This window comes from Lissotriton helveticus, chromosome 6 (assembly GCF_964261635.1).
Source record: "Lissotriton helveticus chromosome 6, aLisHel1.1, whole genome shotgun sequence".
NCBI lineage: Eukaryota > Metazoa > Chordata > Amphibia > Caudata > Salamandridae > Lissotriton > Lissotriton helveticus.
The window spans coordinates 1,344,270,216-1,344,285,634 of NC_136067.1; the positions used below are offsets into that span (position 1 = coordinate 1,344,270,216).

At 50.3% G+C, this 15,419-nt stretch overlaps 1 protein-coding gene and 1 pseudogene across 2 annotated transcripts in view; one reads left to right on the plus strand and one right to left on the minus strand.

Annotated features, from left to right (window-relative positions):
• Positions 1-15,419, minus strand: part of TTC13 (tetratricopeptide repeat domain 13) — a 1,212,286-nt gene that overhangs the window by 888,367 nt on the left and 308,500 nt on the right. For both annotated transcript variants that reach the window (XM_078649075.1, XM_078649076.1), the window contains exon 8: positions 2,039-2,149. In XM_078649075.1, coding sequence (XP_078505201.1) covers positions 2,039-2,149 — 111 coding nt within the window. The remainder of the gene's footprint in view (positions 1-2,038; positions 2,150-15,419) is intronic.
• LOC144765630 (28S ribosomal RNA) lies at positions 4,610-6,156 on the plus strand (annotated as a pseudogene).

The window sequence follows — 15,419 nt, forward strand, 5'->3', positions numbered from 1 at the left end:
AGTTAATTGCCATCATTGAGTTGCTGACCCACTCCATTTTTTTTCTTTTTCAAGTCTGGGTAAGGCATTAATATTAGTTTATAGACTCATGCTGGCCTCAAACGTAATTTGTTTTAGACTACCTTTTGAAAAATTATCATATGTCAGACAGACAAACTCTACTAATTAAGGTTGTGTAATAATAATAATTTAACATATAGCACTAACCGTTGCCAGTAAAATGGAGTGAGAATGAGGTATTCACCCAGTGACTGAATAGCACAATGTAGAACTAGGAAATCTGGGTTCAAGTGACGGCTCCTTAACTTGACCAAATTTTGTGATCCTATGCAAATCACAGTGCCTCCTTTGGACCAAGTATCAAATTTGAGTCATGTTTAAGGAATTAGTTTAGGTTATGGCCTTTATAAAAACCGAAATTCACCAGTCTATGTTTCAATACACCATTGGTGCTCATCAAACATTAACAATATTGGCCATATGTATGAAGCACATTACAAACTGTCATCTCTTAGTTCACTCCTGGCAGAACATTGGTGGTGACAAAAAGGACATGTAAATTTACTTCTTTTAACAGATGTCATTTCAGTGGTCTAATCAAATGTATTAAAGCGAAGTAAAAGTGTTCAAGAAATCACCTATTTTTAATTTGAAAGAATCTTTATCATATTTGTATTTGATGTATACAGTGTCACATTTTCCTGCTGAATCTGTGGATTGATCAGATCACACGTTTTGACTCTTAGAGCCAAGTCAGACCCCTTGCTCGGCTCTACCCCTAAATTAGAAGAGTTGCCATGCTCTATGGAGAGCAGTGGCCTTTTATTGGCTAAAACCTATTAGTTGAAAGCAACTTTTGGGAACTTCTCACCTTCTCTCCATCCACCCCAATTCTAATAGCCTGTATTAATGGCTTGTGGTGGCAGTTCAATACTGCCATCTAATTGCAACTAGAAATAATTCTTTCAGTCGCTGTATTTTTCTGTCAAATGGAGCTCTGTTTTTTGTACGCTTAATTCACCAATTCGATGGTTACAGCAAGTATATATGCTTTCCCAGTAAAAGGAAATAAACTAAAAAGAATATATAATTGCACCTGAATTGAGATGAAAGCACCAGAACGACTTAAAAACTCCAAATGCATGGAAGTAACAAGAAGTAGTATAACTTTTTTAAAGCCCTTCTCAAAAAGAGGCATCTGAAATATGTTCAAATACAATATTTGGTTAGGCTCCAGTTGCAAGTTAAATAAAGAAAACAAGCATAACAGCCACGGCAAAATATGACAAAATCTAATAGGAAAGATAGTTAAAAATAGGAATTTTGTTGGTTTTAGCAGCTAGACGGGAGATTTGTATAAAGTGGGTTAATACCCGTCCCCCTACAGTAGAAGAATGGTTGAATTCAGTCATTAGAATAAACCAACTGGATAAAGCAGGGCCATACAGCAAAAGGTTGGAGTTTTGGAATAACTGGGAACAGTACTGGGTGGATAGAGTGTGATAAATCATGATTTGGCAACCCATTGTGGTCCAATGATTAAGCGCATCAACAGTTTTGAATATCGGTTATAGAGTACTAACTTGTGAAATGAGCGGGCAAGCCGCGTAAGAGATGCGTAACAAGCCAGTAGGATACCCCCACGTAGGAGATGGAATGATCCTAGTGCCGGGGAAGGGCCATTGAAGGTACAGTTTGTTCAGAATGGCTCTCTTCAAGTGGCTACATTGCTATAACACTCTATTTTTCGAAACTTTGCGTGATGAGGACAATTTTTTTTTTTTAAATAAATAAATCCTAAAGTCGTTTTTCACAGAGATAAAGCTAGAGAAAGATAATAAAATGGATAGAATGCAACTGGAAAGCAAGGTAAATATTGGAGAGAAGAAGAGGGGTAACTCATTAAGATGTATCCTTATCAAAAACACATACTATTGAGGTTTGAATGACAGCCCCACATTGGAAAATAAACAATGTTTAGAAGCATATGTCATAGAAAATATTATTACTGAAAATAAATTTACAGTAATACAATTACCTTAAGCAGACCTCTATGGAAGAAGGTTAACCCTTTGTATAACAAAGCAATTGGTTGATTTCTGTGAAGTTCTAAGGAGCTCTGGAAGTCTTCGTGTGCAGTGGAATAGTCCTGTATTTTAACAGAGGAATTAAAAAAACAGAGGTGGTGGGTTTTGGGAAAGCACATTAAAGTAGAAATTGAGATGAAAATAGATTCTATGCAAATATTATTTTATCCCAAAAAACACAAGTAACCTTCAAAATCAACATTTAAATAAAGCGAACAGTTACATACACCTTTAGTAGAAACAATCAAGAAGAACAGTTTGGGGTTCTTACATTCTAACCAAGAACACATAATTCTGCATTTAAAAAGCACATCTGGAATTCTGTTTTGTTTTAACCTCTAGCACTGATGGAAAGGCGCATCATGCTGTCATGTTTGACAAGCACTGGCAAAGCAAATAGGTTGCGCCTTTAGAATGAGAGTGGAGTGTCAAGCTACTAGCTTTGCCAATGCTTGTTTGCAAGACATTTGTTAAATGGGGAACAAAGCCCGGCTCACTGGAGTAGAGCTGGGCATGGAACGCGAGTGCCTAGTGGGTCACTTTTCGTAAGTAGAACTGGCGCAGCGGAATGAATCGAAAGCCAGGTTAAGGCGTTTGATACCGACGCTCATCAGACCCCAGAAAAGGTGTTGGTTGATAGAGATAGCAGGACGGTGACCATGAAAGACAAAATCCGCTAAGGAGGGTGTAAAAACTCACCTGCCAAACCAACTAGCCTTGAAAATGGATGGCACTGGAGCATCAGGGAACAAAACAAAAATTAGTAGTGGGAGAGGCACTCCAATATTTTACGCTGAAAGTCACTTTTCCAATACTATTTTTCTAAGCGTGCTGTAGGGGAGGACGCAATGCCCATAATGCGCCGTAAACAGTAAACATGAAAGAATCAAGCTGATCAGCTTGCCCTCTACGCACTGTAACTTTAACCCAGGTTAATGCGCATATGTTTGAATGCGTCTTAAAACTCGTGTAGTGTTGATTAAGTGGAGTTGAATGGGAAGGGTTTTTAAGGATGTATTATTTCTGTTCGCCTTAGCCTGGGTACAGCAGCTGGTTGCGAGGCTCACAAGTATTTGAACACGGCACCGCAGAGTCTTGGACATTTTTCATTCAGTTTCCAGTGAGTTTTGTTTGAATTACCGTTTTTTTTTTAATTACTGTGTTTAAGCGAGTGAAAGCACACTGTGTAAGAATTGTTTCTCAATTAGCCTGTCTTTATTTTTGTAGCGGTATGAGAGAAACACTCTGGTTTTGTCGGTCCACGTGTTAACGCACCATATTGTAGAATCCCTTGAAGTTTACATCTTCATGCCAAACAAGTGAGTTCTCCCGCTTTTCGGTGTCTTATCAGTTTCGGTATATTTCGTTGCGTGCAATGGTCATATGGGTTGTTTGTAGTTTTTATCACGAGCATGAGTTAAATGATTAGCTTTTCTGTGTATATTTAGATAAAATCCTTCACGGACATTCATGAATATAGGTCTGTTTATCACAGCTGCATTTTTGCATGGCCAACTGTAACAATGTATGATGCAAGACCGGTATTTTGTCAATATTATAAATGTAATGTATATTTTTTTCAGGTACTGCCCCCGAAGAAGGGCCGTGCGGCCCGAAATGCATTGGGCACAAGAACTGATTGCAATAAGATTGTAAGATGTAAAATACATATAGATGTGACGGAACATCCAACTCTCATGAAGTTTTGTTTATTGCTCAAATGAGAGCCATAAATTGATTTAAAAATAATGTTTGACAATATAATTCACGTCAATAGAAATAAAAACTTCTGTTCAGCTTATTGTTTCTAAACTGATTTGTATGTTTTGACTAAGAAACCCACCTGGGTTAAAGTTACAGTGCGTAGAGGGCAAGCTGATCAGCTTGATTCTTTCATGTTTACTGGAGCATCAGGCCCATACCTGGCTGTCGCCGGTGCGGAGTGCAGCGGGAGCTAAGCCGCGACGGGTAGGAGGGCCTCCGCGGTGCCAACGGAAGCCCGGGGCGAGGGCCCGGGTGGAGCCCCCACAAGTGCTGATCTTGGTGGTAGTAGCAAATATTCAAACAAGAATTTGAAGGCCTAAGAGGAGAAGGGTTCCATGTGAACAGTAGTTGAACATGGGTCAGTCGGTTCTAAGAGATGGGTGAGCGCCGTTCGTAAGGGACAGGCGATGGACTTCGTTGCCCTCGCCAATTGAAAGGGAGTCAGGTTCAGATCCCTGAACCCGGAGTGGCAAAGACTAGCACCCTCGCAGCGTCCAGTGAGGTAACGCAAACTATCCCAGAGGAGACAGCGGGAGCCCCGAGGAGAGTTCTCTTTTCTTTGTGAAGGGCAGGGCACCCTGGAATGGGTTTGCCCCGAGAGAGGGGCCTGAGCCTTAGAAAGCGATGCGATTCCGGCGGAGTCCGGTGAGCTCTCCCTGGTCTTTGGAAATATGGGGTAGATGGTTTAAATCTCACCCCAGGCCATACCCATACCCATATCAACAGCAAGTCTCTAAGGTGAACAGCCTCTGGCATGTTGGAACAATCTAGGTAAGCGAAGTCGTCAAGTCAGATCCGTAACTTCTGGATAACGATTGGCTCTAAGGGCTGGGCGGTCGGGCTGGGGCGAGAAGCGGGCTGGTTGAGTGCCGCGGGTGAACGAGGCACCGTCCTCCGGGGCAGTAGTAATTCAGGACGCGAGCCGGGCCCTTCCTATGGACCGTCCCAGGTGCGGTGGTCGTCTCTCCCTGTTCCCCCTCCTGGGGTCACGGGACGGAGTTCTGCCCTGGACAGCGCCTAGTAGCTGACTTAAAAGTGGTGCGGACCAGGGGAATCAGATTGTTTACTTAAAACAAAGCATCGTGAAGGCCAGAGGGGGGTGTTGAGGCAACGTGATTTCTGCCCAATGATCTGAATGTCAAAGTGAAGAAATTCAATGAAGCATGGGTAAACTGCTGGAGTAACTAGGACTCTCTTAAGGTATCCAAATGCCTCGTCATCTAATTAGTGATGAGCATGAATGGGTGAAAAAGATTCCCACTGTCCCTACCTAGTATCTAGCGAAACCACAGCAAAGGGAACAGGCTTGACAGAATCAGTGGGGAAAAAAGTCCTGTTGAGCTTGACTCTAGTCTGGCACTGTGAAGAGACATAAGAGGTGTAGGATAAGTGGGAGGCCCTCAGGCTGCTGGTGAACTAATACTACTCTTATAATTTTTTCACTTATCTGGTGAGGCGGGGGACGAGCCCCATGGGGCTCTTGCTTCTGGCTCCAAGTACCCGGCGGCCGACTGGCGCGAGGGGATGGGGGGCATGCGGGGGGAAGAGGGAGTATTACTGAGGCAGTACACCAGTCAAACGATAACGCAGGAGCAGAAGGGCAAAAGCTTGCTTGATCTCAATTTTCAGTATGAATACAGACCATGAAAGTCGGGCCTCATGATCCTTCTGACTTTTTGGGTTTCAAGAAGGAGGTGTCAGAAAAGTTACCACAGGGATTACTGGCTTGTTGCGGCCAATCGTTCATAGCGACGTCGCTTTTTGATCCTTCGATGTCGGCTCTTCCTGTCTTCCTATAGAATTCACCAAGCGTTGGATTGTCAACCCACGAATAGGGAACGTGAGCTGGGCTTAGACCCTAGTGAGATAGTTTAGTTTGACCCTACTGGATGATATGTTGTTGCAGCAGTAACCCTGCTCAGTACGAGAGTAACCGCAAGTTCAGACATTTGTTGTATGTGCTTGGCTGAGGAGCCAATGGGGCAAAGCTACCATCTGGGGGATGAGACTGAAAGCCTTGAAGTCAGAATCCCCCCTAAACCGTAACCATACCACAGTGCAGTTAAGCCTCGGTTGGCCTGGGATAGCAGGCCTCTTGGGGTGTTGCATAGAGCCGCTCACTTGGGGACCGGAGCGCAGAAGGAAGAGGGCCGCCTCCATCACCCTTAGTGCACCACATGTTCGTGGGGCACCTGGTGCTAAATTATTCGTAGACGACCTATTTTTCCTGGGTCAGGGTTTCGTATGTACCAGAGCAGCTGCCTCGCTGCGATCTATTGAAAGTCATCCTCTGAGCCAAGCTTATGTCTGTGTCCATGGGAGCCTGCGGGCACCCCTCCACCGCACCCTAGGTGGGTCCCTCTGCTTCCAGGCCGGTGGGAGGGACGCTGGGGGAACACGGGACCGCGGGAGGCTGCCACCACAACGTGCCGGCTGGCCTCCCCCCGCCCTGTGCCACCGGGTGCAGGGACAAGGGCACGATCTCTTGCGAGTCAGCAGGGTGACCAGATGGCAGGGCCAGGATCATCCCCCTCATTCAATGCTCCCACACAAGTCGCAGGGAGGCGAGCAGCCCTGGGGAAGGGGCCTCCAGATCAGCAGCCTTGGAGCGCCTAGCCACCCTCACCGTCGTCGGACTGCTGTGCGACTGGGTCCATTCATCCTAGGACATCGGGTTGCTGGGTCATCCCGGGCCTTCTGGTCACCTGGCTGGGCGACCAGACGGCCTGGCGGGCTGGGTGACCAGATAGTCTGGCGGGATGCGCGACCAGATGGCCAGCCGGGCTAACTTCAACTTTTATCCTCCCTTGGGGTTCTGTAAGTCTCCACTATGTGGGGGCCTAATAGTCGAGGAAAAGGGGCTCCCTGGGTAGGGCGATGGGCCTGGGCTTAACCCTCCTTGGCTCCTGCCCCTTGACTACAGGAGGGTGGAAGGCACCCAGCTGAGTCAGCACCCTGAGCCAACGTATGGTGGTGACAGTCACTAGCCAGAGCAGTACAACTGCAGATCGGTGAGGAATCCCTTGCTCCCGGCCCGCTGGCCCCAGGGCATGGAGCGGAGACCAGCCCTGCGTGCAGGCCCAGCCCCCCAGGGCACCGAGCTGGAGCAGGAGCCCGGGAGAGCTCAGAGAAGCCCTCAGCAGTTGACGCCTGGGCCTGGCCTGGAATGGCAGTGATGGTTAATGTCCCGTGACACTGAAGAGGTGTGATCGTCAGGCCCGGAGCAGGACTTACCCTTCTCCTAAGGGGAAGCGGGGCCTGGCAAAGGGGAAGCAGCAGGACGGGAAACAGCCCTCTTTCCAGCTTCTCCGGCAGAGAGGGAGGTTGTGGTCGCATCCCTCGGCCAGAGTTCCGGCGGGGTCCAGGTTCAGTGCTGCCAAGCGCGTGGGGGAAGTGGGCTCTGCGGACACGGACAGGGTGGCCCATGCCCAGGGAAGGACCAGACCGGACTCTGGTCGCACAGGCAAGGTTGGGCCTATGTGTTAACGTTGGCGGCTTGGTTGGAAACAACCGACCATGACCTTGGTGAGGGTTTCAGAGCCTTAGAGAAGACAGTACCGGACAGAGCTGGGAAGGGTCAGGCCGCCCACGCCCGGCCTGCTAGCTCACCAGGGACTCAGGCTGCCTATCCCGGCCCGCAGTATTGGGGAGGGGATGCTGCCCCTGCGTGGCTGGGTTCAGAGGATTTGAAGGGTGCCCTGGGCCTTAGGCTGGGTGCCTCAATCCAGGGCACCCTCCTCTAGCCGCGTCCCACTTTAAGGGTCCGGGAAAGCTCCCCTGGCCTGGCTGGTTTGGAAGCAGAGACCAGGGCCTGGGCTCTGGCAGGCCCTGGGGTGAATCCATCCAGCCCATGGAGGTTCCCCATACTTGTGGATACATTTGATCAAAAGGCTATTAAAGAACAAGTTGCTTACTTCGGTAACATACATTCAGGTAGAGACTATCTAGCTGTAAACTACTCACCTTTTAAATATTCACCAGGTGTCTGACTGGATCCGGAAGATGTTCAACAGCACCTCTGTGTGCCGGAATGTGGTGCATTGTGGCTCTACACTGAGAACATTCCACTCTGAAAATGACAAGCTGAGCCTTTATAGGCGCCACTCCAGCGTGCTGTCAGTTGCTTTCAAAACTGTACACGCCCAGACACATAGGCTCAAAAGTAAATTGGTAGATAGTGTGCAGATTCCTAGACTTGGAATCTTATTAACAGATCGACTCCAACAACAGAATGAGAAGGATGATAGGGTTGGTGAGGAATCAGTTGCTAGATAGAGTCTCTACCAGTAAGTTGTTCTAGTGATAGACGCTATTTAACATATACGTTCAACAGCTTGCCGCTATTGTGCAGGAATTGGCATTTCGGTTGTCTCTTACGCAGATGACACCCAGCTGATTGTCTCTCTGTCTATTGGTCCGAACCAAGGAAACCAACAGTGAGTCCCCTGCTTGAACAAAGTGTCCCACTGGATGTCGAACTGCTGCCTTAAGGTAAATGGAGAGAAGACAAAACTAATGATACTAGGTAACCTGGCCCTACCCAGACCACTGAATAGCTGTCCAACCTCTATGGGTAATCCTCCTGACCCCAAACCTGTTATAAAAAATCTAGGTATTTGGATGGATAGTACCCTTGCAATGGACTACCAAGCAAATAAACTGTCTGGAATCTGCTTGGGCTATCAAGAATGATCAGAAAGATACTGGCACTCATCCCAAAGCAGTGAGAAAAATGGCCATTCAGTCCCTTATAGTCTCGACTATGGCAACTTTCTTTACCTAGGCTCACCGAAATATGTTATAAAGAGACTTCAGGTTGTTCAGAATGCAGCAGCAAGGCTCCTGCTAAAAATCCCTAGCTACGTCTCCATAAGAGAATCTCTCAAGCGGCTGCACTGGCTGTCAATTGCGGCAAGAATCAAGTTCAAATCCCTATGCATTACACACATGGCCATAAATAATAAAGGCCCAGTAAAACTTAGAAATCTGATATAGAATGGGGAGGAATCCTTTGTCCTTCTTCAGCATAAGAAAGTAGCAGGAGTAACAATTATGTCTTACTTCTGGCAACATCATGCTGTAAAATGGAGAGATGGTCCGGATGTGCAGCAGAGAAGAGAGAAACAGCAATGCGTAACCCTGGGGAACAATCTGTAAGACCCATCTGTCTGACGAGATCATCTGCCAGCCCGGTAAGAATCAGTAAATTATGCCTACCACCGGGTGTTGCGTGCTCCTGCAAGAGCACACTAAAGAGGTTTAGAAGCTGGAGCTGGTCAGCGTGATGGCCTGGGCCGCAGGGGTGGTGGATACCATGGCCTCTGCTGTACAACTGCTTGGTTCCCTGAGGGGGCTGGATGGGTTGGCTTTAAGAGACGCCTCAGCCAAAGCTGTGAAAGGAAAACTACAGTTAGAAAAGTAGGGTGGAGAGGCCCAGAGAGCAAGCAGTAGTGCTGTCCACTTTAAAGCTCTTAAGAGCAGAATCAGCTTTCTCCTTGACCCGGGGGGTCCCTTCAATGGGCATGTCTAGTGAGGAGAACTGGAGGCCACAGTGTCCTGCAATGCTTCAAGTTGTTACATTTCAACTACTTACATCACATGTATATGACCCCCCCCTGGACCTGAGCTGCATTGACCCTGCCCGCTTGGATGCGGGCCCACAGTGCGGTGCTAGGGAAGCAGATGTTCTGCACCTGGTATGGGGCTGACCAGAGGTACACTGCTGTTGGACCCGGGTGGTGGAGTCGGTAAGAATGCGGACAGGTCGTGGGGTACAGACAACCCCGCTGCATTGTCTACTCGGACATGGTATGAAGCCCAAGAAATGCAAATTGGAGTACAAATTATTACAACTCCTCCTGGTCTTAGCTAAGCGCAAGGTGGCGATAACATGGATGGGAAGGCTCCCCCACGCTGGATCACTGGATGAGGGATGTGCGAGAGTGGTATCTGATTGAGGAGGTTCATATGAAAGCTAGTATGAGGGATGAGACGCTAGAAGAGGATCTCAGGACTTGGAGGGAGTTTTGTCACATGTTTTTAAACACTGGGGTGCACTTCAGTGATCAGCATGACTTGGATGCTAGTGGATGTTCAACTGAATCGGACCATTGTTGACATTCTGATGTTCTTATGACAAGCTCAGTGCTGTCGGATGACTGGTAAAGAATATAGTGTCCATGTACTATTTTTATAATCTTGCACTTTGTCATGGAACATTTTCCTGACAATCTCTGCCTAAATTGGTTTTACTGTTTGTAAAAAACGAAAAATAAAGGTTTTATGAAGAAAAAAAGGAGAACTGGAGGTTGCCCTGCATTGTGGCGAATTGCAACACTGGTGCCTACAGCCTGCCCAATGGAATAAGTGGTGTCCAAGCCATAACCATGAACTTTGCAGCATCACATGACCATTTTGGATCACCGGAGAAAGAACAGTGTGAAGGTCCACCAAGGAGGACTTGTGCCACCAAATTCCACTGAGTGTGTGAGTATCTTCTCAACAAACAACTTGTATTAACAGCTCGGTGGGCAAAGCTGATAGAAGAAAAGACACGTTTACCAAATGTTTTCACTCGCTTAGATTTCCAATCAGGTGGGGTGGTGGGAAATGTGTTGGGATTAGAACGACTAGTGGAAGCCTCCACCATTGGGCTTTCTGGCAAGGGGTGCTGCATAAGAAAAACTGGGTCACCTGGAGCAGGGTGATGGCGCCTCACAATTTTTCTAATGACTGGGGTCAAAACAAAGCTTTGACCAAGCCCCCAAAAAAGTATCCGTCAGTGCCTCATTAAAGGAAAGAAGGGGTTCAGAAGATATTTGCCCCGGATGAAGGACTTTGATCAAATCATTAGTTTTCACTTCTAAGGTGGGAAATTGGAGGTCAAGTAATTCTGCCTCTCTACACAATACTATGGTGTAGGAGGTGGATTTGTCTGTGCCCTGGACCAGGTGGAGAAAACAGACCTGTCTCCAGAGAGCTATTGAGGCCACTGTTCTCCTGTAAGTCCTTGTACCAACTAAAATCTTGGTAGGGCTGAGTGAACTTATCAACTTGGTCATAATCATTATCCGAGTCAGTCCGAAAGAGATAATGGAGAGAACATTGTCTAGGCTGTACGCCAAGTGGAGGAAGCAGCACCTCAAGTGCATTTGGACGAGACGTCAACCGAGGTTGGACCTGCATCGAGTTGGCTTCGGAAAGGACACTCAGGGCAGGGTCTTCAAGCGGCGAAGTCGGCTTCGGTGTAGATGTGCCTGAGCCGGTGTGTCGCGGTGCCAGAAGTGGAGGTGTAATGAGAGCGGAGCAAAGTATGAGCAGAGGGTCCGACTGACCCCAGAGGCAACCCCGCCAGCAGTATCCCAGGTGGAAGGCCTTTAGACTCCTTGGTCCCCGAAGGCGAGCAAGAAGGAGTCAGTGAGGGCCCAAAGAAGAGGGGCATGCCTACACGTAAATCTTCGATCTGACGCAGCACAGCTGAAGGCCCGATAAACTCAGCTATTGCCAGAACCAGTTGTGGTATTGGTTCCAAAGTTGGACGATTTTTGGAGCGAAATCAAGAAGGATAGCATTGCACCTGCACAAGTTTAGGCAAATAGGAGTAGCGTAAGGGAGCGGATTTCCACTCTGACTTCTTCTGTTTTTTTAACGTATACTCGAGGACTTGGAGTGTGACGAAGTCTGACCTCTGGAGCAGCTCCCATGGCACCAGGACGCGATCAAGAGTGAAGTTTTGGGGGCGTGTCCGACAGCCGACGGGAATGGTCGCTTGCTAGTGCGACTCCCGATCCTTGCCCGACCATCCGCCCAAACTATCCGCTTGCACATCGGGGTTTCCTCTGCTGTTGAGGGGAACCCCGTCAGGAACCGATTGCGCCCCAGGCGGTGTGGTGCTGGCCCCGTTCGAGGCTCCCTGGTGACGGTGACGCTCGGAGTGGAAGTCTCCCCCGGGGCCCGCAAGATGGCGGCCATGTCAGACTCCCAGCCGGCCTTCTGAAACGGCCTTGACTGGGCGCGGCTGCTCTCGTCTCGATCTCGGGACGTATCTGCTCCCTGAGCCGCCACCCGGACCTGCTCCCTGTCTGACCGGAGCGAGGTGGGTCCTCAAACAACGACTTCCGGAGCTGCCGGCGACCTTCGAGGGGCGACGCTGTGAGGGCCCCCTCCGTGCCGGGGAGTTCCCTACTCGAATCCCCGGATTCTGGGCCTGCTGACTGCGGAGCTCCGTCCACCCACAGACGCCTAGCCGGACCCGCATTGGAGTCGGAGCCTGCCTCGCTATAACGCCGCCCTCTTTCCGCCTCATTCTGCGGGGGAGTCGGCGTTTGGACTGCGCCGCAAATTTGCCCCTTGGCCCGCGGGAGGGGAGAGGCCTCATAGTTTGCAGAGGACCATCGAGGGTGAGGCCACGACTCTGGCTCCCTTACCCTTCAGGCGCTTTTCACCTGCGGGCCTGTGGCTCCCCTTTGCCTTGCCCTCCGGGCGGCGCCTCCCTAGCGATCACGGGGAGCGTGCCCCGGGGGCCCTGGTGGGTCCTTGCCTTACCCGGCCTGACTCTTTGCCTCCTGAGTGGGGCTACACCCGGATCTGAGCACCCATAGGCGGCCATATTGGAGATCTGCCGCCCGGGGGATACTCCTGCCACCCGACTGCCGGACACGCCACTCCTGATCCGCCACCCGACCCTGGTTTGACGTGGTGAGGGCGCTACTGGCTGTGTTGCCCCCCGCTGCCCACGGACTCTGCTCTTCCGACCTGCACCGGAGTGAGTCCCTCCTCCCTAGAGCTCACACTGCTGAACCGAGGAGACCAGGTACACGCAGCTGCGCCACATCGCGGGTGGGAACTGCATTCCTTCCTATTTCCCCACTTGCTCCTTAGCCCGTCTCCCTGCTCGCAGCACCTGGATTCCTGCGCCCCTTGGCCCACGTGAGGTGTGCTGTGTTGGGGGGCTCCGTGGGTCCTGCTCCGCTCCTAAGCCGTGGGGACGTGCCGGCCCTCATTCTTCACCTTGGTGCCGCCCTGCCCGACTGGTGTTTGGCCCCTATTAGTTAGCCGAGATGGCGTCTGGCAAGGGGTCACGGCCCCCAACTCAGAGACAGATTAATAAGAATTCCTGGGGCGCCAAGGGGGACAACAGAGAGCCTGCTCCCCCGGGCGATCCGAAGCTCGCGTCCCCCACGCAGGGAGCAAAGGCGACTACCCTTGAGGACGTGATGGCTGCCATCGTTGGGGTCCGCTCCTCCTTGGAGACTCGAATCAACTCCCTTAACATTGAGGTGACTCTCCTGCGTGCTGACCTGCGTAAAATGGAACGAAGCTGAAAGACGTGGAGGTCAAGACGGCAGCTTTAATAGACGACACCTCGACTCTTCAGCAACAAGTTGCCCAGCTTCAGAAACAGCAGAAGTTAATGAGTGACCAGCTGGAGGACTATGAAGGGAGGGCAAGACGGAACAACATCCGAATTTTGGGGGTCCCGGAACGAATGGAGGAGCCCTCGGCTGACCTTTTTGTGGAGCCCCTGGTCACAACGCACCTCAAACCGAAACAGCTTTCGAATTACTTTTCTATTGAGAGAGCACATAGGGTCCCTGGAGGCCAACCTAAGCCCGGGGCCCCCCCACGTCCCATCATTGCGAGGGTCTTTAACTTTAGAGACCCTGACGCTATCTTACAAGCTGCCAGATCGGGTCCACCTCTTCTCCTGGAGAACACCCGCATCTCCATATTCCCGGACTTCACAGTCAAGGTGCAGGCGAGGCGTCGCAGCTTTCTGGAGGTCAAGAGGGCCCTTCGCGACAAGGGCGTTAAATATTCCATGCTCTTCCCGGCGAAGCTGCGGATCGAAAAGGATGGGAAAACTTTGTTGTTCTTCTCGCCGGAGGAGGTGTGGGACTGGCTGGAAGGTTGAAGTAGAGTGGGAGGCTCTCCAAGGCATCGATCTACACCGGATGCGACCCTGCGAGAAGACTGTCTCTGCCTGAGAGTCAGGACCTCTTCACTGGCCCTCTTGACGGAGTGGAATGACATTCCCTTGTAGACTGGCCCCGTCATGGAACACTGAGCTCTCCTCCATGCGGCTGCCGCCTGACCGATGGGTCCGCCGGGGACGGGCCACTTTCTTCCTTGCGCTGACCTCTATTTCTGGGACCGGTTTCCTTTGGCCGAGATCGAGCTGCGCCAGCCGCCTGACAAGTAACTTTCCTATTGTGTGAATACTGTTTAAGTCTCATGGTTCAACCTTACAATGTGTAGTAAATGTATAATGCTTTTGGTCAGGAAAGAGGTACTGTCGAACCCTCAGTACCCCGTTTATGAGTGGGTGGGCGACAGGCGCTCTGCCTAGTTGGGGTGTGGATAGTTTTGAATCCGCGGGCAGGGAAGCAGGGTGGGGGGTGGGGGAGGGGGGTGGGAGGTGTTGGCAATGTTTTGTTGCTGTTATTTTGCTCATTTTTGTCCTTAGCAGGGTCTTTACAGTTAGTTTCTTATTGCTCACCTATCCTTTCATTTCCAGCGGAGCTGTCTTTAGTTTAGCCTTCCTGTCCGTCCGGGGTCCCGTGGTGCCTGGCCTGTTGTCCTGGCTGCTCCTAGGTCTCTGGATACCGCGTGTCCTGAGGTGCCCCGTGACTCGACCAGTCCCTTGGCCTCGCCGCCGCTGGTGGCTGTTCCTGGGGCGCCCGGAATACGCGACCCTTCAATCTCGCAGTCATGACTCAACTACTCTCTAGGTCCCTTACTATCCTCACATGGAACGTCAATGGCCTGGGTCACAAAATAAAACGAGGTGTGGTCCTACAGTTCCCTCCGGCGCCACTCCCCTGACACAGTCCTCTTGCAGGAGACCCACTTGGTTGGCAACACCTGTCGGGCGCTGCAGCGTGGGGGCTACAAGCTCTTGGACCATGCTGGGTTTACTCCTGGGTCCCGAGGTACTGGGATCTTGGTCAGGAAATCTCTCCCACTCACCTACTCACGCTGCTGGGCCGACCCTCTGGGCCGGTTTGCTATTGTTGAGGCCTCCTAGGAGGGGCGCCCCTTGAATGTCATCTCTGCATACCTCCCGCCAACCTTGGTACGAGACTCCCTCAAAGAACTGGGCACTCAACTGTTGGGCCTCCCTCCGGGCACACTCATAATTGGCGGGGACTTCAACGCCACGATGTGCGACGACCTGGACCAAAGGCCCAAGAGGGGCTCACATCGTCAGAGCTCTGACTTGGCTGACTTCGCTCAGGCTTTAGGTTTGAAAGACATTTGGCGCACTCATTTCCCAGATACCCCATACTTCACACACTACTCTAACGCACACCACAGTACATCAAGAATTGACTATTTCTTCTGCCCCGTCGCTGACATAGGCTGCTTTGTCCGCCCGAGAGGTCTCCTTCGCGGTATTTCCGACCATTCGCCGCTCGTGGTGTACCTAACTTACAATCGTCAATTGGTGAGGGGACCCATTGTTATTACTCCCTGGCTCATGCAGGTTCCTGATATTAGAGAGGCGTTGCAGGAGAGTACCGAACTCTAATTTGCGGAAAATGTGGGCTCGGTGGATTCGGCGGTTAC